Source organism: Lissotriton helveticus, chromosome 4_2 (assembly GCF_964261635.1).
Source record: "Lissotriton helveticus chromosome 4_2, aLisHel1.1, whole genome shotgun sequence".
In the NCBI taxonomy this organism is placed as follows: Eukaryota; Metazoa; Chordata; class Amphibia; order Caudata; family Salamandridae; genus Lissotriton; species Lissotriton helveticus.
Genome location: NC_136064.1, coordinates 108855330 through 108877567, shown reverse-complemented (window position 1 = coordinate 108877567; position 22238 = coordinate 108855330). Strand labels below are relative to the sequence as shown.

At 46.6% G+C, this 22238-nt stretch overlaps 1 protein-coding gene across 6 annotated transcripts in view; it reads left to right on the top strand.

Annotated features, from left to right (window-relative positions):
• ZMYM3 (zinc finger MYM-type containing 3) overlaps positions 1-13485 on the top strand; it is a 451345-nt gene extending 437860 nt beyond the window's left edge. For all 6 annotated transcript variants that reach the window (XM_078640225.1, XM_078640224.1, XM_078640229.1 and 3 more), the window contains one exon: positions 8975-13485. In XM_078640225.1, the coding sequence (XP_078496351.1) occupies positions 8975-9173 (199 nt within the window). In that variant the 3' untranslated portion in view covers positions 9174-13485. The remainder of the gene's footprint in view (positions 1-8974) is intronic.
• Positions 13486-22238: the final 8753 nt, after the last annotated feature.

Genomic DNA, 22238 nt, shown 5'->3' with positions numbered 1-22238 from the left:
TTCCGCGGTCTTGTGGTTGGGTCCAGATTCGTAGTCTTTTCTTTTTTTTTTTTTTTTTTTTCGTAGCCCAGGTGGGCGTCGGCGTCACACCTCCTTGGGTGCATTTCCGGTGACGTCGGCATGCTTCCTGCGGAAGCTCCCACTCTTGGGCGCCATCTTCAGATTCTTTTTTTCCGCGGTCGGGTCTGGATCGTTCCCGTTTGCGCTCCAGACATTTTTGGAGAAAGAAGAAAGGAAAATACAGAAATCACAAAGGAAAGTCATCTGAAGACTCCAGGGGACTTCATCGACGAGGAGTCAGCAAAGGAAAAGGCGAATTCATCGAGATCCTCGACGACTGTCGACGAACACGCGACCAGGGAGGCCCTGAGCGCTCGATGATGGACAACACGCCGTTCAAGTTCTGCCGTAACTGCCACCACAAGTACGCGCAGAAGGACCAGCACCCGGTATGCAACCTTTGTCTACCGGTGAATCACGAAAGCGAGGACTGCAACGCCTGCTCTGCCTTCACCCCGAAGACCCTTCGTGTGAGAGAGAGACAGAGGGTAGCGCACGCCACCCTGCAGGGGAAGGCCCCGACTCCGTCCCTCTACAATCTGGGGATGTCTTCCGAGGAAGAGGACAACGCTGCCGCCGAAGACGACAGCTACACGGTCGTAGAGACCGATTACACGAAGACTTCTGATAAGGTAGGAGACTCTCCGGCCCCCAAGAACCCGAGAGACTCGGAGTCTCAAAAAAACGAGGGCAAGGCCTCGAAAGCGCCGACGCCGAAGCACCAGGCGTCCGCGAGTACTCACAGGCCCAGCGGATCCTCTGAGAAGGAGTCCCTGGCGCCGAGAGCTGTTGAACAGCAGAAGTCGTCGAAAATCGTCCCCGAAAAGAATCGATCGACGCCGAGGGACAAGGACCCTAAACTACCAACGCCGACCAGAGACCCAAAATCCGGTTCGACGTCGAAAACTTCGGCACCGAAAGGCACGGTGCCGAGCCAACCGTCGAAAAGAGCGGCCGAACCATCCGACACGGAACACACGGCCGAGATGGAGAAAAAGAGAAGGCGCCTCGAAGCCGAAATGGAAAACATCGTGCAGCGGAAGAAAGAATTCGACGCAAAGATGAAAGCTTTCACGATCCCTCACAAGACCAAGCCACCGGTGGTGGAGGTGGTCGAGGAGGAAGACGAGGTCACCGAAGAACAAGACCCGGACGTCGAGGTGGTCGACGACCAGGAAGAGTACGAGAATCCCTACGACAGTTACAACTATGGGGAGGAAGAGGACAGCAGGACGGACGCAGAGTCGGCCCCCTCTGACCTACAGGAGGTGGATTACCTGGATGTCGAGACCGACAGCCCGGAGGAGGCGGTCGACACGTATCCCTCGAGGCCCTCGCCGCCGGACGACATCGGGGCCTACAACTCGGTGATAAGGTCTGCCGCAGCGGCATTCAAGCTCAAGCTCGACGAAGAGAAGCAGAAAGCAGACTTCCTTCTAGAGACATTGCTCCCAACACAAACAAAGAGCCAGTACCTGCCAATGCTCGACAGCGTCTTGGCCCAGGGGAAGGAAGCATTTAGGGAGCCCGCAACATGCAAGGCAGTAACTCCCAGAACAGAGAAAACATACAAACATTCCTCAAAAGACCCACCCTACATCAGGGGATGGTCTCCGCGGACTCCATTATCACGGCCACAGCAAGGAAGAGGGCTAACGTACCCACTACCTCTGGACCACCACCGGATAAGGAGAGCAAAAGGATGGATCTGGTGGGCAGAAGGATCGAACGGAATGCCGCGAACCACTGGCGCATGGCTAACTCCAACGCCCTGATAAACAGACACATGTACCAGATCATGGAGGAGCTGGGGCAGTTGGTGAAGGACCTGCCCCAGGATGCCAGGCAGAAAAACTGGTTGAAGAAGGGAAGAACGCGGCAAATTCTTGCCTTAAGACGGCCCTGGATGGAGCAGACGCCTCCAGCAGGCTCATGATGATGGGTGTCACTGAAAGAAGACACGCATGGCTAAGGATCTCAGGTTTCAAACCAGAGGTGCAACACAGCATTCTGAACACACCGTTCAACGGCGACACGCTTTTCGGAACAACAGTTGATGAAACGCTCAGCCAACTGAAGAAGGATAACGAAACAGCAAGGTCCATGGGAGCATTGCAGTTCAGAGGCAACAAAAGGGGCACCCCGTCACGGAGGCCCGGCGGGAGAGGTGGAAACCAGCCAGGTACATCACACCAGGCTTTCCAACAAACGCACCAGACAGACTCGCAGGGTCAGCAGAAGCAGCCCTGGCAATACCAACAAAGAGGCCACTCCTTTCGAGGGAGAGGAAATGGACGTGGCCAGAATAGAAGAGGGGGACAGCAGCCCGCCTCGAAGTGACTTAAAAAAACTCCGTGTGCCCACCCACAGAAAAGATCCCAGGGGGCAGCACGTACAGAGGGATCAAGACAAGCTAGACATCTACGACCACATAACACCAGTGGGAGGAAGGTTAAGATTTTATCTCCAGGAATGGAGAAAAATCACATCAGACAAACGGATCCTCAACATCATCCAATTCGGTTACTGCATAGAGTTGGAGGGGAGGCCAATAAGCAGAAAACCAAAGAGAAAACAACCAGCAAGCAAACAGCTAGAATGTCTTCAGGAAGAGGCAAAGGAACTCCTGCGGAAGCAGGCCATAGAACGGGTACCCTTCAAGGAAAGAAACACAGGAATATACTCAACGTACTTCCTGGTGCCAAAGGTAGACGAAACAATGGGACCCATTCTGGACCTAAGGTTCCTGAACAAATTCATAAGAACGCAAAAATTCAAAATGACCTCCCTGCAAGAGGTGCTCCCGCAATTGCAGATCGGGGATTTCATGGTCACAATAGACCTCAAAGACTCCTACCTGCACATCCCAATGAACAGAAAGCACAAGCATATGCTCAGGTTCACCATCGGAGAAAGCCACTACCAGTTCACGACACTAGCCTTCGGGCTAAAATCAGCACCAAGGGTCTTCACAAAGTGCCTCGCAGCAGTCGCAGCGAACCTACGAAGGCAAGGAATACACGTATACCCTTACCTGGACGACTGGCTGGTGAAAGCAAATTCATACCAGAAATGCAAGCAGCACGCACATACAGTGACGAGCACGCTCATAAGCCTGGGGTTCTCCGTCCATTGGAAGAAATCATCAATGGAGCCGGAACAAGTGAAGATCTTCCTGGGAGCACAGATCAACACCTTACAGGGCAAGGTGTTCCCCAGCGAGAACAGAGCGAGGGCGCTGGTGAAGGAAACTCGCCTCTACCGGAAAGGACAAGCTCGGACAGTGAGGACTGCGAGCAAGATCATGGGGATGATGGCATCATGCATCCACCTGGTACCCAATGTACGTCTCCACATGAGACCCATTAAAGAATGGCTACAGGACCAATGGTCACAAGCTACAGGCAGTTGGGAGGATCTAGTGGTTGTGACGCACGCAGTGCAGAAGGAGATGACATGGTGGACCATGGAGAACATAACAAGGGGAAAGCCTCTAACACCCCCATCGCCAACAGTGACCATCACCACAGACGCATCCCTGAAGGGATGGGGCGCTCACATGGAGGAGCTCAAGGTGAGGGGACTGTGGACGCCAACAGATGCGACAAGGCACATCAATTACCTAGAATTGAAGACAATCTTCCTTGCACTGAAAGCTTTCCAAACAAGACTGTACAAACACAAGGTGCTGCTACAGACAGACAACACCACCGCGATGTTCTACATCAACAAGCAGGGGGGCACACAGTCAGCCCCGCTCTCAACGCTGGCGCAGGAGATATGGAGATGGGCCATCCCTCTCAAAATAGACCTGCTAGCCATACACCTACCAGGGAACGACAACATACAGGCAGATTGGCTCAGCAGACAGACATCAGCATCCCACGAGTGGGAGCTCAATGCTCAGGAGACAAAGTGGCTGTTCGACAGATGGGGAACACCATCAGTGGACCTGTTTGCCACACGCCGGAATGCAAAATGCCAAAACTTCGCATCCAGACAGCCCGAGGAGGGGTCACTGGGGAATGCCCTATGGATAGATTGGTCCGGGACATTTGCTTACGCCTTTCTCCCGCTACCACTGATGCACAGAGTGCTGAGCAAGTGCAGAGCGAGCAACATGACCCTGATACTGGTCGCGCAACAGTGGGCCAGGCAGACATGGTACTCGCAGATCATGGAGATGACACAGTGTGCACCCCACAGATTCGGCATGCAGAACGGAGAGGTGCTACACCCAGAGCCAGAGAGCCTGAGCCTAGTAGCGTGGCTCCTGAGGACATAGAGTTTGCACATTTGAGATTACCAGAAAGCACCCTGAGGGTCCTTCGGGAGGCATGGAGGCCCAGCACTCGGAAGTGCTACGTTGCGAAATGGAAAAGATTCACAATGTGGTGCAGGAAAGAAAGACTTCACAATAAAATGAAGGACTCCACAGTGCTAAAGTACCTGACACACTTGCTGGAAAAGAACCTTAGCTCATCCTCGTTAAGAGTTCACTTGGCAGCGATAGTCGCCTACACAAGGGGAGAAACGTGCAGGAGTTTCTTCACATCACAGGTGGTGAAAAGATTCCTAGAAGGGGCGAAAAGGATCGCACCACCCAAGCGGGTGCCGCCACCGGCATGGAACTTAAACATAGTCCTAACGGAACTCATAAAGGAACCTTTTGAACAACTTCACAAGGCCTCCCTAAAGATGCTAACTATGAAAACAGCTTTCCTGGTTGCAATAACGTCCTTACAAAGAGTAAGCGAACTTCAGGCGCTAACGCTACAAGAACCCTACATACAAATACACAATGATAGGGTTGTGATGAGGACTGACCCACACTTCATGCCGAAGGTGGTATCCAAATTCCACATGAACCAGTCTATACAGATACCGAGTTTTTTCCAAAAACCAACAACTAGCGCAGAGCGGGCTCTGCACACCCTGGACGCCAGAAGGGCTGTCATGCACTACATTGAGAGGACGAAGGGACACAGGAAATCAAAACAGTTCTTCGTGTCATTCGCCAACAGTTTCATGGGAAAGGCAGTAACCAAAAAGACTATTGCACGGTGGATCGCACAGACAATTCAACTCTGCCACAAACGTGCAGGACAAGAGCTAGCAGAGGGGACCAGTGCCCACTCCACTAGGAAAAAGGGTGCTACAATAGCCTTCCTGGCTAACACACCCATAGAGGACATATGCCTGGCGGCAACGTGGGCTTCGGTGCACACGTTCACGAAGCACTACTGTGTGGATATACAGATGAACAAGGAAGCACAAGTCGGACAAAAGGTGCTCCAGCACATATTCAATAACCAACGCTCATCTTCCACCCAGCCGCCACAGAGATGAGAAACCGCTACAAAATCTATGCACAGCATAGTGAATCCAGAAAGATTCACGCTGCAAAACGAATAGTTTTCTTATCTGTCGGTGTAGTTTTGCAGCTTGAAGATCTTTCTGGATTCACTAGCGAACCCACCCACCTCCGCCAGAAAGATGAGGCTGGATAGAGAAGAGGTGGTTAAAAAAGAAAGGACTTTAAGAGTACAAAGCGGTAAAATATCACCTAAATAGAACATTGCCATTCCTTCGGAAACGAAAGAAAAACGGAAAAAAAGAACCCGAAGATGGCGCCCAAGAGTGGGAGCTTCCGCATGCCGACGTCACCGGAAATGCACCCAAGGAGGTGTGACGCCGACGCCCACCTGGGCTACGAAAAAAAAAAAAAACAAAGAAAAGACTACGAATCCGGACCCAACCACAAGACCGCGGAATAATGCACAGCATAGTGAATCCAGAAAGATCTTCAAGCTGCAAAACTACACCGACAGGTAAGAAAACTATTCGTTATGGTGTGTTGATGCATTGTCTGATATAAAGTTTTAGAAAAAGTAAACATGATATATGCTTGGTTGTAGGTGCACAACCAGTGGTGTGTTGTAAAGTATAGCTATTAGAGAAAAGATGCAGCATGAGATTATGAAACTGAAGGAGAATAGGATAATAGAAGAGGTTGAGGTTACTGAATGGCCTGCACCATTGGTGACAGCTAGGAAATCAAATGGAAATCTACGTCTGCGCATAGATTTGAGACATCTGAATAAGTGTTATTGTAGACAGATATCACCTTCCAAACATTACGAAGCTGTTTTTGTTGCTTGGTGGGGCAAAAGTATTTAGTACGAATGATCTCACCACGGCCTATCATCAGAGTTAAAAGAATTCTAAAGGAACTACACCATTTTGTAACACCTTTTGGTACATTTAGATGTGTTAGGCTTCAATTTGGATTAGTTTCCACGGCATCAGTGTTCCAGCGTGTCATGGAAAAGGTGTTGAAAGGAGCTGTAGGAGTTTGTGTACATCAAGAGGACATCCTGGTATTTGGTAGGGACATTGAGGAGCACAATATTCATCTTAGAGAAGTTTTATAGAAGTTAAGTAACTGTAATCTCACAATAAAACCTGAAAAATGTAGGGTTGGTACTAAAACCATGAACTATTTAGGGCATATGATCACTGGAGAGGGAATTGTAACCAAAACTGTTTTGGTTGACACTATCCTCTGTATGAGTTTGCCCTCATCTCAAGAGGAGTCGACGTTTTAGGGTATGGTGGAATTCTACAGGAACTTTGGAATTATTTTTATTGAATTAAGTGTCAATATGAAAAGTCTCTTGAGGAAAAAGTTTGAGTTTGTATGGGGTGGTGTTTGTGAGAGTGAATTCTTGTTCTTAAAAAAAGAACAGCAGCCCCTAAACTGAAAAATGTTGACCCCAAAAAGTGATCTGTGATTACAACTGACGCCAGGCTTAAAGGACTGAGGGCTGTGGTGCAGCAGAATGGTTAGGATGGCATGAACACGGTTTATCTCACGAAGGGTTGAAAGATCCCAAGTTGAGCTACTCCATTATTGAGAGAGAAGACCTTGCCGTGTATTGGGCGGTGAAGAAACTGACGTTTTTATGGGGTGCCAACTTTAAAATAAGGACGGACCATAAGCCCCTTTGTGAGATTTTTAAGAAAAAGGGGAAAGACTTAGCGTCAGGACGGATTACAAAGTGGGTAATTGCTTTGCAAGAGTACAATTTTGAAGTGAAGTACATTCCAGGAATAGAAAATGGTGTAGCTGACATACTTTCTAGGTTGGTTCCTGATGAACATAACAATACAGATGAGGCTGAACAATCTGATTGGGGTAATGGAATTTGTGTGCAAGATAGAATGCAATACTATTGCAGAGGAGAGATGTCATGAGGAGTTGAATTCTGACATGATCCTGGGTGAAGTGATTCTCTGGGTCCGGAAAGGGTGGTGTAACAAAAAGAAGGGTCTGAAGGTTGTAAGGTGTATTGGGGAGTAAAGGATGAATTAAGCACATGCAAGGATCTCCTGTTTAGGGAAACTAGGCATATACCTCCGTACATTCTCAGACAAGATTAATATCTTTAGCCCATGAGTCTCATCCAGGTATATCAAAAACAAAGGAAAGGTTACGTTCATCATATTGATAGCTAGGGATGGACATAACAGGTTGAAAGGGTTGTATGAGACTGTGTACCATGTGCGCGTAGTGAGAAGTCAAAGAAGACTAAGATACAACCCATGGTAGTCTGGGAACGTCCAAAGAGTCCATGGAAGGAAATTGCTCTAGACATTTTGGGTTCAATTAATGTGGAGGGACAACAAACGTATGTAATTATGGTGATCGATATGTTTTCAAGGTGGCCAGAAATATGTTTGAAAAGTGTGATATGACTAGACTAATAACCTTGTTTTTGAGGGATCTCATGGCTAGGGAAGTCGTTGACAATGGTGTCCATCTGGTTTCTAAAGAAATGGAGGGGTTTCTTGAGAATAGAGGAATAAAGCACAACAATGTCCACTATATCACACACCGACGAATGGCATGGTGGAAATGTTAGCAAAGTCTAATTCATTGAATTGGAAGGAGGAGGTGAGAAAAAGAATAGAAATGTACAGGTTCACAGCTCCTACCACAACAGGAAAAACTCAGTTTGAACTGTTTCGAGGAACGTATACTAGCACCTCGATATAACCCCCTTTATTTAACAATTGCGAGTTTGGATTGGGCAAAGGTAGCATTGAGAATGGGTGGTGTGAAAGGGAAGTAAAGAAAACCATTAAACGAAAAAAAAAGTTGTTGTAAGAAAGGCAGTAAGGAAAATAGAGGTTGTGCTGGGGGACATTGTTGCGATTAAACATCCCGGAAGGAGTGGTGAATATCCCAAATTCTCTAAGCCAATACAGGTGATAGACATTTAACAGTGCTGTCAAAACCCAGGACCATAGAATATGGAACCTCAACAGAGTTATGTTGTCCAAAGGTAAATTGGATTCCTCTGATAATGAGGAGGTGGGGTGTGTGCCACAAGAATATCAAGAATATGGTTATGAAGAAATCTCAGAGTTGTTAAAAATCCTGTTTATTTAGAAGACTATGTTTAGTGTGTGTGTAAACTTGTAAGACTTGTTATAACCATGGAATCGGTTATTTAGAATCAATGTATGATGATACGATATATATATTTGGAAGGTTGCTTAACCTATCTTGTAATTTGGGCTTTATGTACATTCTTTTAATTACTTTTTTTATTTTATTTTTTAAGGAAGGGATGTGTGTGAAAGCTGTCTCGGAGTTAGAACGCTGTGCATGTCATCTGCGAGCTGAGCATGGAACGCTATGTATGTCACTGGCTGAGTCAGATCAGGAAGTGGAATGTGAGAGGGTGACGGTTGCCTAGGGAGAGCTGTGCGGCGGTTGTATGAGATCTTCCTTTATGAATAAAGTAACTTTGCTGATTTTACACCTTCTTGTCTATGGTGGAATTATAGAGGGGTGCTACATAAGTTCTCTTTGAAATGTTAACCATGTTTTTTGCTCTATCTGCAGCCCAGAAGTTCTGAAGAACCGAAGTGATGTTTTTTATCAGCAGCCGGAGCGCTCTTGTGTGGCAGAGTCACCACTCTGGTACTCTGTTATCCCTATGGAAAAAGGGATGCTGGAGAACATGTTGAACCGGATCCTAGCAGTGCGAGAGATCTACGAGGAGCACCAACGGGCTGGCATCCTGGATGACGACATGGACTGAACTGCTGAAATGGTTGTGCCGAGAGGTGAAATTGGAGAACAATACCAAGCGTGGCTTGGAGAGCCACCCGTTTCCTCTCCCGTCGGCATATCAGAAACCTCTGATTGACTGGCCCTGTCCTCCCCAGTGAGAAGGGCTCTTTGGGAGAGGTTATTAGGGGCACAAGGAATGAGGTGCCTGTGAACCACTGAAAGCCAGCTCCGCCTTCTTGATAGCAGAGGCTGTGGGAGCTGTAATCTGGATGGGACCGATGTTTCAAATTTCCTTTTCCAGTCCCAACACCCCAAGTTGCGTTTTGCTCTGCCCTTTCGAAGACATCACCTTTTTTAGCCACAACCTCTTCTTTCCATCAATCTGAGCATGTTCTTGGAACATTCATTTTCAACGGGTTGTGCAAGCCTGACCGGTCCAAGGGTAATCTTGACATGAAGGGGCTGATGGCAGGGCGTTGTCATGAACAAGCAGTGTCTGGAGCTGGATGCAACATTAGCTGAGGTCCTAGGAGCCGGGGTCGTGGGTCGCCCGCTCCTCAGATAGCCTCCTCTTACCATCTATGTATGCCTAATCGCAGACCTAAATCTCTATTCCTTTCTCCCACTGGGACATGTTGTACCTATTCCTGTTGCCTTGGTGCCCACCCCTAGATGCAGTGAGTTGAGTGCATGTCCATACTGTCGGTGGACAAGGCAGGGCTGTTCAAGCGATTGTGCTGTTTGTATTCCCCTTCAAACCCCACCCAGTAGAATTACCTGACTTGTGCTCACTAGTGACTGTACACTGTGCAGCGTCCTATACATAGAAGGATCCTTACACCATACCCACAAATAAGTGTTAAAATGACCCTCCCTGCTGGTTCATGGAGCTGCACATATAGATACGTCCTGGCATTTCCCCCACAACATTGCCATGTTTCCCAGCCAGCTTCTGGAAATCTGCCAAGCTGAAGGACTGCCGGAACCACGGGTTTGTGAAAGAGGGCGGTGCATGGCAGGGATGCTTTCCCTTCTCGCAGGTGAAAGTGATTCTCCCTTGGTTGTTCATTCTCTTGCAAGCTGTCCGTTCTTTGTAGGGAAAAGAAAAGCCCATCACATTCGTCACATGCAAACAATGGTTCCTCCAATACAGCACTTCAAGGTAATGCTCTTACCTCATCTGATCAAGACTTCTCTTTCCTCTCAGCCTGCAACACCACAGATCACTTTTACCTTCTCTCTGTCCCTTGTTCACAGCTCTGCAGTAGACACTACCATCCATGCAAACTATGATCATGAGGGGTCTCTGAGACTGAGCAATGTAGACTCCCTCCCAAGGTTTGCCATTTACAGAAAAACAAGTTTCTGACGGCAAATGAACCAAACTTGCTTAAACAGCTGAGCAGACTCAAAAAGGAGTCTCTGCTCACGTCATACTCTATATTAGCGTTTGAGTTGGTAAGGAAACCGATGATAGGTGCTCCACAGTGCATGTTGTATTGGGAAGGGACATGGGGAACCTACCAGTGCGACTAACAGGCTGGAGATTCATTGAGATGTAGGAAATGCACTTGATATGATTGAGCATTGAGCCTGGCTGGAAATGAAGAAGCCATCAGTCTGGCTGGAAATGAAGAAGCCATCAGTCTGGCTTGGAGAGCTGTAGGGGTGGTAAGAGAACTTCTCCCTCTACACTCTGGTATTAGGGCCACTTACAGAGTGCAAGGGCCAGAGCTTCAGTGCAGAGATTTCCTCTGAAGTTCAGGGAAGCGTTGTGCAGAGCCTTAGCCAAAGATATATATTCACGGGACCACGCATCATTTCAGAGACTGCAGGCATGATTTAAACATCGCTTGTATTTTAACCCCAGGAAGAAAAGCTAAGATATTTATGATAGTGGGAATAGCTTTATGAGAGAATGACACAGGACATCTAGTGCAGACATCACAACGTGGCCACATCTTCAGAGGAATTTTTTGCACAGTACCGGATATCGGGCGAGTGTGGCTTTTATGCGAGTTAATCCGGGGTTCCATCAGGTTTGCAATAGATCACTCCGTACTAACAATACCATAAAAATCTTTAGATTTAAATGTGGGAATCTACTCCAGTGCAGCAGCGTCCCTGTGCTACTTGTGATATCCATAGGGCCTTTCTGCGTGTCACCGGATTGGTGAGGGGTGGGGTAGTTTGGACTGACTACTTGCAAGACTCTGCAAATATGGCTCCCTAACTGCCTGGCTCATGGGGCATAACAACAGTCTTGGTAGTTCCATTTGAAACCTGGGGTCCTGCAAATAATGGTGACCATAAAGTTGACACAAACTGCCAATTTCAAAGCCTCTTGGGCCAAGAATATTTATTTTTTGAATGTTAACAGAACAGTGAAAAGACACAGGTCTGAAATGATTCTGGAGGTTTTAAATCGTTTAAAATAGTTTTAGCTTTTTAATAAAAGGCGATTGGTCCGTTGTACCAAGGTTGGTTGTCACACTTTGACCTGCCTTCCACCTGTCAGCTGCAGGGTTTTAGCTCACACCCTGTGTGGTTTATTAAGACATGGATTTATACATCGAAGCAGAGCTAGAAGAGGAGTCTGTCCTGCCTTACTTAGGAGTTGTATTGATGCCTCCTGGTGATTTGAAATGTAATGCCTGTTAAATCCTCTTACCCAAGGAGCTCCTTTTCTGTAACCTGTTCTAGGAATCGGTGGTGGTACAAGAACCTGCTTCTTCACTGCCGAATCCCTCCGCTGACAGTCTGCACTGGGCTGGGTGGGCGCACTCTTTCATCTCTATGGATTCTTAGAAGTTGCATCAGCAGGAGTACACTTAACCACTTCACACTGACTCACTTGGGGGACTGTGTAGCCTGGCTTTCCTCTTACTCCTTTCACTTTCATGCTGTCCTGTCACATGCCACCTGTCATGGCTTATGTTCTCATCTGGGGCCTCACACCGTCTCTGCCCCGCGTCTGAGCTCCTGTGGTGTCCACAGGTGGCAGTCTTGAACTTTTCTGTTGTAACGTTCAGTTGCAAGTCACCCTTCACTCACAGAAGATTTGATATTCTATCTGTCTTCGTTATCATCGGTTGGGTCAATACACTTCTCTTGTTCGTGGACCTGCTCACCTGTCTCCATCCTTACCTGAAGCAGACACCTCTTCACACACTACCGGCTTTATATATGCCTCTTCTCACCAGTAAGAGGCACTCCTAGGTCAACAGATGGATTGGATTCCCTGTTGTTTTATTTTATTTTTTAAATGTTTTTATTTCATTTTTAAACTGTAAATTGACTTAGCTGCTGTTTTAAAAAAAAATTCAAAAAACAAACAAATTTGTAAATACCGTACTGGATCCCTGTGATCCAGGATCATGTGCACGTGCAAGCTGCCCTGCAGGCGCACACCTCTGTCCACGTTCATAGTGACAAACACTTCCTTCTAGCGTTAAAAGATGGTTATTACAACTGAATCCTGTGTCTATATGGAAACTGTTCATAGAAAATAAAGTAATTTCAAAACTTTTATTAGCAGGCTGTATGCTGTTGATACCACCTAACGTGGGAGTGGGTCAAAATCTTCCCTAGAAGCACCTGTAAAAACTCATCTTTCACTGTAGGAAGATTGATTCCAGAGACTTGGTGAATTCTAAATATACAAATGCATACCTAGAAAGATACATTTTTAAAATCAGACTCATCCAGAACTTCAGACACTATTGGTTTGTTTCACTGTTCCACTCGTGAAATTAGGTCCTTGGATAGTTGATACAATTAGCACTATTCCTTTAACATTCAGATGATTGTATCTGGTTCATTTTCACCTGTTCTGTGGTAAATCCACTATTTCAGACCTTCCTGTACTACACTGTATCCAGCTGAAGTATCTTAAAAGTATTCAAACCATAAAAGAAATATCATACATTGAGAATTTACGCCTCTGGTAACTGACTGTATAGGCATCCAATTTTAAGTCTTTATACCTTGAAGCAGAAACTGCCATGCTCCTAAATTAATAAACCAATATATACAGTTCTCGAAGATCTGATGTTCCAGGTTAGTGATGGTATAAGTTTCATGTCAATGCCATTTTTTCATCACAACGTTGAACTCTTGCTGAATGTCCAAGATCTCCCGGATTAAAGTTTAATGGCCGAGTTGGATGTGGAGTGCCTCAAGCTCCTTATGCGGAGACTGGTTCATGAACTCAGAAGCAGGAGTATAGAGCTGCCTTCCTCTAAGACCTTTCCTTCATATTTCAAGAGTTCCTTTTGTCCGGCACTGAAGTTGAATTTAACATGTTTATAAATAAAACATTTCTTTTTTTTTTTTTGGCATTGTTGACAGATTCATGACTTCATTTGTGGACTTCGAGGCCTGTGATTGATTTGACTTATTTTCAGCTGTGTAAAGTGTTATTTCAATATTTAGTATGACAGCATTTCTGTGCTCACTCGTTTGTGCTTGGACATCAATAAGGCCTCACTTGTCAGTAGATGGTTCATTAGACAAAGACCGTCATTTTAGCATTCAAGGAGAATTTCATCTGTGCCTTCGTTTTTTAAGTGATTTTCCAACTTTCGCCTTTTATTAGGACCACAGTGTGTTCTACGTGGAGCATATTCTTTATATCGTAGGTGATTTCAGTTTTCCAATATTTTCTTTCAATCCTGCCTCTCACAAAAGAGACCAGTGCAATATTATGGATTAGATGTATGTGGTGTGTTGTGTTACTGTATTGTTGAGTTGAATTATGTGGATTAATGTCAAATTATGTGGTGTTTGTGCGTGTGGTTGCGTGTATGCGTGTGGTTGTGTGTATACGTGTGGTTGTGTGTGTGAGGTTGTGTGTGTGGTTAGGTGTGGTTGTAGGTATTTATGTGTGTGTGGCAAACAGTTGTTAATTAATTCAATGTGCATTGAAAAAGACTACACCTCACCCAAGCCATTCTTGTAGCTTCAGGGGCTGGGAACAGTCTGAATTGTCACACTTTGCAGTGCTGGCAGAGGCCATGGGTGGTGCAAGCTGCAGTGGCCTCATGACTAGGTCTCTGGCACTTATTTATTTACAAATTAAGCACTGAGCTAAATATTACCTATCCTGTAATATGATTATCAGGAGCACTGCCTCCAGCCTGAAATTAATACTCCAGTACCAAAAGCGAGCCCCCTGTTGCACACGTGCAGCGATAGCTGGGCCGGCAGGTTTGAAAAGTAAACACTGGTATCTATTCTGTACAAGACCCCCATGTGGAAGATGGCTCTTGGTTCTAAGAAGCGGAAACCTACCAGAGTGCGTGGCGGGTAAATGGGATGAGTGTGTGTGTGCGTAGCGGGTAGATGGGATGAGTGTGTGTGTGTGTGTGTGGCGGGTAGAAGGGATGAGTGTATGTGTGAGTGGTGGGTAGATGGGATGAGTGTGTGTGTCCGTGGCGGGTAGATGGGATGAGTGTGTATATGCTTGGTGGGTAGATGGGATGAGTGTGTGTGTGCGTGGCGGGTAGATGGGATGAGTGTGTGTGCGTGCGTAGAAGGCCACAAGTTGTCATACTGCTGATGACGTCACCGCATATACTAATACAGTTGTGCACCGGGTGTCGCCACAGTGCATACTGTCTCTCCGCTGATGACATCACAGAGAACGCGCTGACAGCTCCTAGGTGGCTTGATTACTGCAGCAAGATGTCTGCCTGTTGATTACACCACAGCGGACAACGCCTCCATTATTTTGTTTTAACTGCCCAGGCACAATTAAAACAAGCAATCGCGAAAGCGATCCTATTGTAAAAAAAAACAATTAAAACAAGCTAAAGCAATCCTATTGTAAAAAAAAAAAAAAAACGGCACTTCAAGCGATCGCGAAAGCGATCCAATTGTAAAAAAAAATGAAAATGCGAGTGGTGCGCGCACGCCACTGCAGGCATATGTCTTCAATGATCGCGCCGTGTCGGCACGATAATTGAAGACATATGGCCTTTGGTGCGTGTAACAGACACCAATAGTCCATAGGCGGAGCTACGCGACCGCCTATGGCCTATTGCGTGTTCGGTTTTAAAAGTACACGCACGCAAAAGCCAATGAAAATGGACCAAGGAAATAACACGCACGAGCTGCGTGGAATTTCCAGGTCCATTTTCAAAACCCCGAGAAAAGGACTCTGGCTGCGCGACACTGCTGCGCAGTGTGCGCTAGGCCGAGACCTAAAAAGTATACAGACAGCTAAATCTATGGGAGCCTTGCCGTCGCAAGCTCCCAGACGCTCTTTTTGCCGCTCATCTTACAGATGTACAAAAGGGGGTGGTGATGGACGAAGCATCCAAACCAATCAAACACTCACACCCAGTCAAAAGATCTGGGTTTAATCCATCACCGTTCTTTAGCCCACTCTGCCACCCCAGTTCAGACATGGCTATATGCAAATCAGTCTGACCCTGTGCCTCATGGGAACAGTCCAGCCTGAACTGCCAAGCCATGCCTTCCCTGGACCGGAAACGAGCTTCCGAGGACCGGTTTCTGGCATTAAAGCCGTCTTCAGCCCGGCTTGCTTGAATCCAGTGGCAAAGTGAGCAAGGGACTCACGTCTGAGCATACCCTGCCACACTTATGGTGGCCAAAAGCGGTACTAAAGGGGGTGGTGATGGACGTAGCATCCGAACCAATCAAACACTCACACCCAGTCAAAAGATCTGGGTTTAATCCATCACCGTTCTTTAGCCCACCCTGCCATCCCAGTTCAGACATGGCTATATGCAAATCAGTCTGACCCTGTGCCTCATGGGAACAGTCCAGCCGGAACTGCCAAGCCATGCCTTCCCTGGACCGGAAACGAGCTTCCGAGGACCGGTTTCTGGCATTACAGCCGTCTTCAGCCCGGCTTGCTTGAATCCAGTGGCAAAGTGAGCAAGGGACTCACGTCTGAGCATACCCTGCCACACTTATGGTGGCCAAAAGCGGTACAAAAGGGGGTGGTGATGGACGGAGCAACCGAACCAATCAAACACTCACACCCAGTCAAAAGATCTGGGTTTAATCCATCACCGTTCTTTAGCCCACTCTGCCACCCCAGTTCAGACATGGCTATATGCAAATCAGTCTGCCCCTGTGCCTCATGGGAACAGTCCAGCCGGAACTGCCAAGCCATGCCTTCCCTGGACTGGAAACGAGCTACCTAGGACCGGTTTCTGGCATTACAGCCGTCTTCAGCCCGGCTTGCTTGAATCCAGTGGCAAAGTGAGCAAGGGACTCACGTCTGAGCATAACCGTCCATCACCACCCCCTTTTGGACCGCTTTGGCCGCCATAAGTGTGGCAGGGTATGCTTAGACGTGAGTCCCTTGCTCACTTTGCCACTGGATTCAAGCAAGCTGGGCTGAAGATGGCTGTAATGCCAGAAACCGGTCCTCAGAAGCTTGTTTCCGGTCCAGGGAAGGCATGGCTTGGCAGTTCGGGCTGGACTGTTCCCATGAGGCACAGGGGCAGACTGATTTGCAGATAGCCATGTCTGAACTGGGGTGGCAGAGTGAGCTAAAGAACGGTGATGGCTCAAACCCAGATCTTTTGACTAGGTGTGAGTGTTTGATTGGTTCAGATGCTCCGTCCATCACCACCCCCTTTTGTACCGCTCATCTTACAGAGGCACCACCAAGGGATACTCCTCAGATACTCCCTCTACGTCTTACAAAGCCACTACCCAATCCACCTACAGTAGAGGCTACCAAAGAGGAGGTTATAGGGGTAACAACAATAAGGCAGAGGCAAAACCCACAACTCCCGCTCTGCCTCCACCCCTGCCAAATGTCTTCCCTGCACTTCCCCCACCACATTCCACTCCAGTTGGGGGAAGACTACACCAATTCCTGCCTGTTTGGACCATCATCACATCAGACAGGTGGACGCAACAAATAATTCAGTCAGATTACTGTCTCGACCTAACATTTACCCCCCCCCCCCCCCAACCATACCTCCCAAACAGCGTCCAATGTCACAAGAACATTTCATACTGCTCAGGCAGGAGGTAACAACCCTCCTACAGAAAAGCGCAATAGAAGTAGTTCCACTGCACCAACAAAACAAAGGAGTTTACTCCCTGTACTTTCTAATTCCAAAGAAGGACGGATCTCTAAGGCCTATTCTAGACCTCAGACCACTAAACCTGTACATACAATCAGACCACTTTCATATGGTAACACTCCAGCAGGTCCTTCCTCTCCTTTTACAAAACGACTTCCTTGCCACTATAGATCTCAAGGACGCCTATTTTCACGTTCCCATTCACACAGCGCACTGAAAGTATCTCAGATTTGTGCTAGACGGTCAGCACTATCAATTCCAGGTACTCCCTTTCAGAGTAACAACAGCACCAAGAGTGTTTACCAAATGCCTAGCAGTAGTAGCAGCACACTTAAGAAGACAGCACATTCATGTGTTTCCATATCTAGACGACTGGCTCATAACAGCCAGCTCATACAGCCAGTGTGTACAACACACTCACACCACTATCCAATTACTCCGCGACTTGGGGTTCACAGTAAACCACACCAAGTCCCATCTGCAACTGTCCCACGTACAGCAATATCTGGGTGCCACAATAAACACTGCATTAGTGCTAACTTATCCCTCTCCTGCCAGGATAACAAGCATACAAGCTCTTCTAGCAAAATTCCAACCGCAACACTCTTCCATCTCGAGTCTTCATGCAACTCATAGGAATGATGGCCTGTTGCATAGTCATAGTGCCTCATGAAAGACTACAAATGCGTCCGCTTCAAGAGTGCTTAGCACACCAATGGAACCAAGCTCAAGGTCAATTAAGAGACCTAGTGGTGGTAGACAGTCTGACTCGCCATTCTCCGCAATGGTGAAGCACCAAAAACCTTTCCAAGGGCTGACGATTCCTAGAGCCAGTTCCTTCAAATAGTCATGACAGCGGGCGCATCGCTCTCCGGCTGGGGAGCTCACCTACTGCAGCACACCATGCAGGGCAGGTGGACACCGCAACAAAAGTTACTCCACATCAACCACCTAGAGTTATTAGCCATATTTCTAGCCTTAAAAGCATTCCAAAAGCAAATATTGGGCAAAGCTGTCTTAGTCCGCACAGATAACATGACAGCCATGTACTACATAAACAAACAAGGAGGGACACACTCGCTGCAACTCTGTTAGCGCAGCAGATATAGAGATGGGCTATACCACTAAAGATCTCCTCTTAGCCCAGCATGTTCCAGGAGTACAAAACACCATAGCAGATCTGTTAAGTCGGCAGACACAACAGTTCCACGAGTGGGAACTTCATCCACAAGTTCTTCAACCGTTCTTTCAACTGTGGGGACAACCTCAAATATACCTCTTCGCCACCCATGAAAATGCCCAAGCTTCGCCACTAGATATCCACACCGGCTGTCCAAAGGCAATGCGATATGCATGAACTGGTCTGGCAAATTTGCGTACGCCTTTCCACCTCTCCCACTACTTCCATTAATGGTACGCAAACTACAGCAACATTCCCTGACACTCATTCTAGTAGCTCCAACTTGGGCCAGACAACCGTGGTACACCACCCTGCTGCAACTTTCTGTGGTACCGCACCAAAAGCTATACCTGTCTCCACGCTTGCTAACCCAGAACCATGGAGAGATCAGACACCGGGACCCAGCTCAGCTCAACATAGCGATCTGTAGTGATAGAGTTCGGTTACCTTAACCTTCCCCCTCACTGTATGAACGTTATTAAAGGAGCTAGACGTCCCACCACTAGAGCATGTTATGCAGCCAAGTGGAAACTTTTTGTATTAAACTGTCAAAAACACCAAACCAATCCTTTAGATGTCTATTCATCACATCATAGGATACTTACTACACCTTCAAAGATGTAACTTAGCGTACATGTCTATTAGACTGCACCTTGCTGCCATTGCAGCATACCTACAAAATAGACAACATCTATCGCTTTTAGGGTACCTGCCGTAAATGCTTTTATGGAAGGACTCAAAAGAATAATTCCTCCCAGAACACCACCTTCACCAGTGTGGAACATTGTTCCCACACGGTTAATGGGACCTCCCTTTGAACCTTTACATAAATGTGAACTGCAATTCTTAACTTGGAAAGTAGCTTTCCTAGTAGCTATTACCTCGCTCAGAAGAGTTAGTGAGCTACAAGCATTCACCATTCAAGAACCTTTTCTGCAAATGTACCATAATAAAGTTGTTCTCCAAACTAATCCTAAATTCCTTCCAAAAGTAATTTCGCCCTTCCCTCTCAATCAATCTGTAGAGCTGCCCGTATTCTTCTCGCAGCCACAAACAGCCGCAGAAAGAGCTCTTCATTCCTTAAATGTCAAAAGAAAATTGCTTTACTACATTGAAAGGACACAAACTTTTTGCAAAACTAAACAACTTTTTGTGTCTTTTTCCCCTCCACATAAAGGTAACCCCATATCAAAATCTAGGATAGCTAGGTGGATTGTCAAATGCATACAGATTTGCTACCATAAAGCTAAACATATCTGTTCCTCCTTTACGCCCATCCTACAAGAAAGATAGGGGCTTCAATGGAAGGGAACATTCCCTTAGATGACATCTACAAAGCAGCTACATGGTCTACACCGCACACATTCACAAAACACTATTGTATAGATGTGCAAACTAAACAACAAGCTACTGTGGCCAGGCTGTACTCAAAATACTGTTTCAAACCTCTGCAACAGTTACTGGTGGTCGCCGCTAGATGTGGGTACTGCTATACAATCTATGCACAGTGTGCAATCTGCAGCTCATATGCCTTGACCGGAAAATGCTACATACCAGTATGCATCTGTTCGTGGCATGTAGAACTGCAGAGTTACACACAACCACCCGCCTCCCCGGCTGCCTTTATCTGTTCCAGTATTATCTTAGTTAGATACAGCTTACATGAACATCCTTCCTTTTCTTGCAAAGCTCCATCACTTTCCTAATGGCGAAAAACAATCTAAGGATGGAGCCGATGCCCATGCGCAGTGTGATCCAAAGGAGGAGTCACCTATCTCGTGACTTCCAAAGAACTTTTCAGGACAAAAACAAACTGCAAACATCCGGGCCCAACACTAGTTGGTGATCTATGCACAGTGTGTAACTGCAGCTCCACATGCCAAGAACAGATGCATACTGGTAAGTAGCATTTTCCGTCCATCTGCAAAGGCATGTCATTGTAAATGCGGTCTAGTGCAAGGTGGATGGTATGCATGCTTCCCATTGCACCTTTTAGGGTTCAATGGACTCACTCTTTTAGGAAAAGCAACCTCTGCTGCTCTTGTAAAGAAAGTAGTCCTCGAACACATAGTGTAAACTTAAAGATTAGTTAATTCCTATTACCATAATATCAGAGCAGATGCTTTTGTAGGTCTACTGTGCGAGAAAGTGGCTCTATATATACTGGACCAAAGTAAGGTACAGTGTGTTTATAGAGTCCACAATCCCCAGAGGTATAACAGAGGTAAAAGCCAGGTGTGACCTTACTCTCTAAAGTGGTAGCTTGGGCGAGCAGTAAGGCAGCACCAGAGGACAGTGTAAAGCATTTGTTGTACACACTCAGTCAGCAAAGGGTTTCACACACTCAAGCACTGAACTCCAGGCCAATTGTTTTTATATCAAAAGATATATAGTGGTTTTATTTTTAGAACCAACAGGTATCAAAATATACTTTTCTCAATATGAGTGATCTCAGATGAATACTTTGCAGAAATGCAATAAACTTTGTAAACACAATAGGTACAGGGGTTGCAGTAGGCAACACAATTCTAAACACAATTTAACAGTGAGCTCAATGAGCTTTCCTACATAAATGCAGTTGATTAGTTTATAGATTACTTTTGAAATCCCAGGACTGGATCCTAGCTTCAGTCCTAGGGTCTAAGCTGAAAACAGTTTAGTAAAAACGTTTTGGTTATTGCAATGATGTTTAAGGAAAAAAAGGTATTTTAAAAGTTGACACTTAAAAACTTCAGTGAAAAACTGGCAATGTTATCCTATGGCAGGAAATTCAAGTCACAGGTAAAGTACGTTCTCGTTACTTTTGTAATCCAGTACTGGGCTCCTAGGTCCAGCACTGGGAACTCTATCTAAGACGGGTAAGCTATTACGTTTCAGTAGTTGGTACGATTTGTAAGGCATATTTGTAACTTTCAAAAGTAGACACTTAGAAGCATTTTCAGAGCAAAACAGTCAATAGTTTCCTATGGAAGAAAATTAAGTTATGGGTAAGTCCGGTTAAAATTACTTTTGCAGGTCAGTATTGGGCTGAAACCTACAGTACTGGCTCCTCTCCTGATTCCAGGGGAGTATTTCAAAATTCGTTACTCGGCTGATTTTATAGGAATATTTTAGAGTTTCAAAACTTCTCACTTAGAAGATTTTTCCAGTCAAACCAGTCAATGTTATTTTGTTACCTACCTGACCCTGGGGGACCCCTGAGTCTATGCCCAGAACCTTAACTTCACCAGTCACAGGTAAAGTACGTTCTTGTTACTTTTGTAATCCAGTACTGGGCAGCACGTCCAGCACTGGGAACGCTATCTAAGACAGGTAAGCAATTACGTTTCAGTAGTTGGTACGATTTGTAAGTAATATTTGTAATTTTCAAAAGTAGACACTTAGAAGAATTATGACAGGAAAGTAAGTTATCGGTTTTCAGGTGAGTACTCGACTGGTGAAGTTAAGGTTCTGGGCATAGACTCAGGGGTCCCCCAGGGTCCGGTAGGTACAGTTAGTACACCCGAAGAGGCACAGGGGCGTCCGGGTGCAGATGTAGTTAGGCCCAATGTTATCCAATGAGTGGCAGGGGGCCTTCGGTTGGTGGCTGCTGGCTAGCAGGCCACGAAGCTGTGGGAGCTGGGCTCCTGGTCACTTGCTCAGGGCAAATGGGGAAGCAGGATAGGGTACAGGTTGCACTGCCAGGGGCACTCGGGCGGCTGGGTGCAGGGTGCTTTTGAGCCGTCGGGCGCTCAATGTTATTCAATGACGATCTTGAAAAGGGAACAAAGGCGGCAGGCTCAGGAACGGAGGACCTTCTGGAGCGACCAACACTTCGAGGGGTACGTTGGGATCTTGGAGG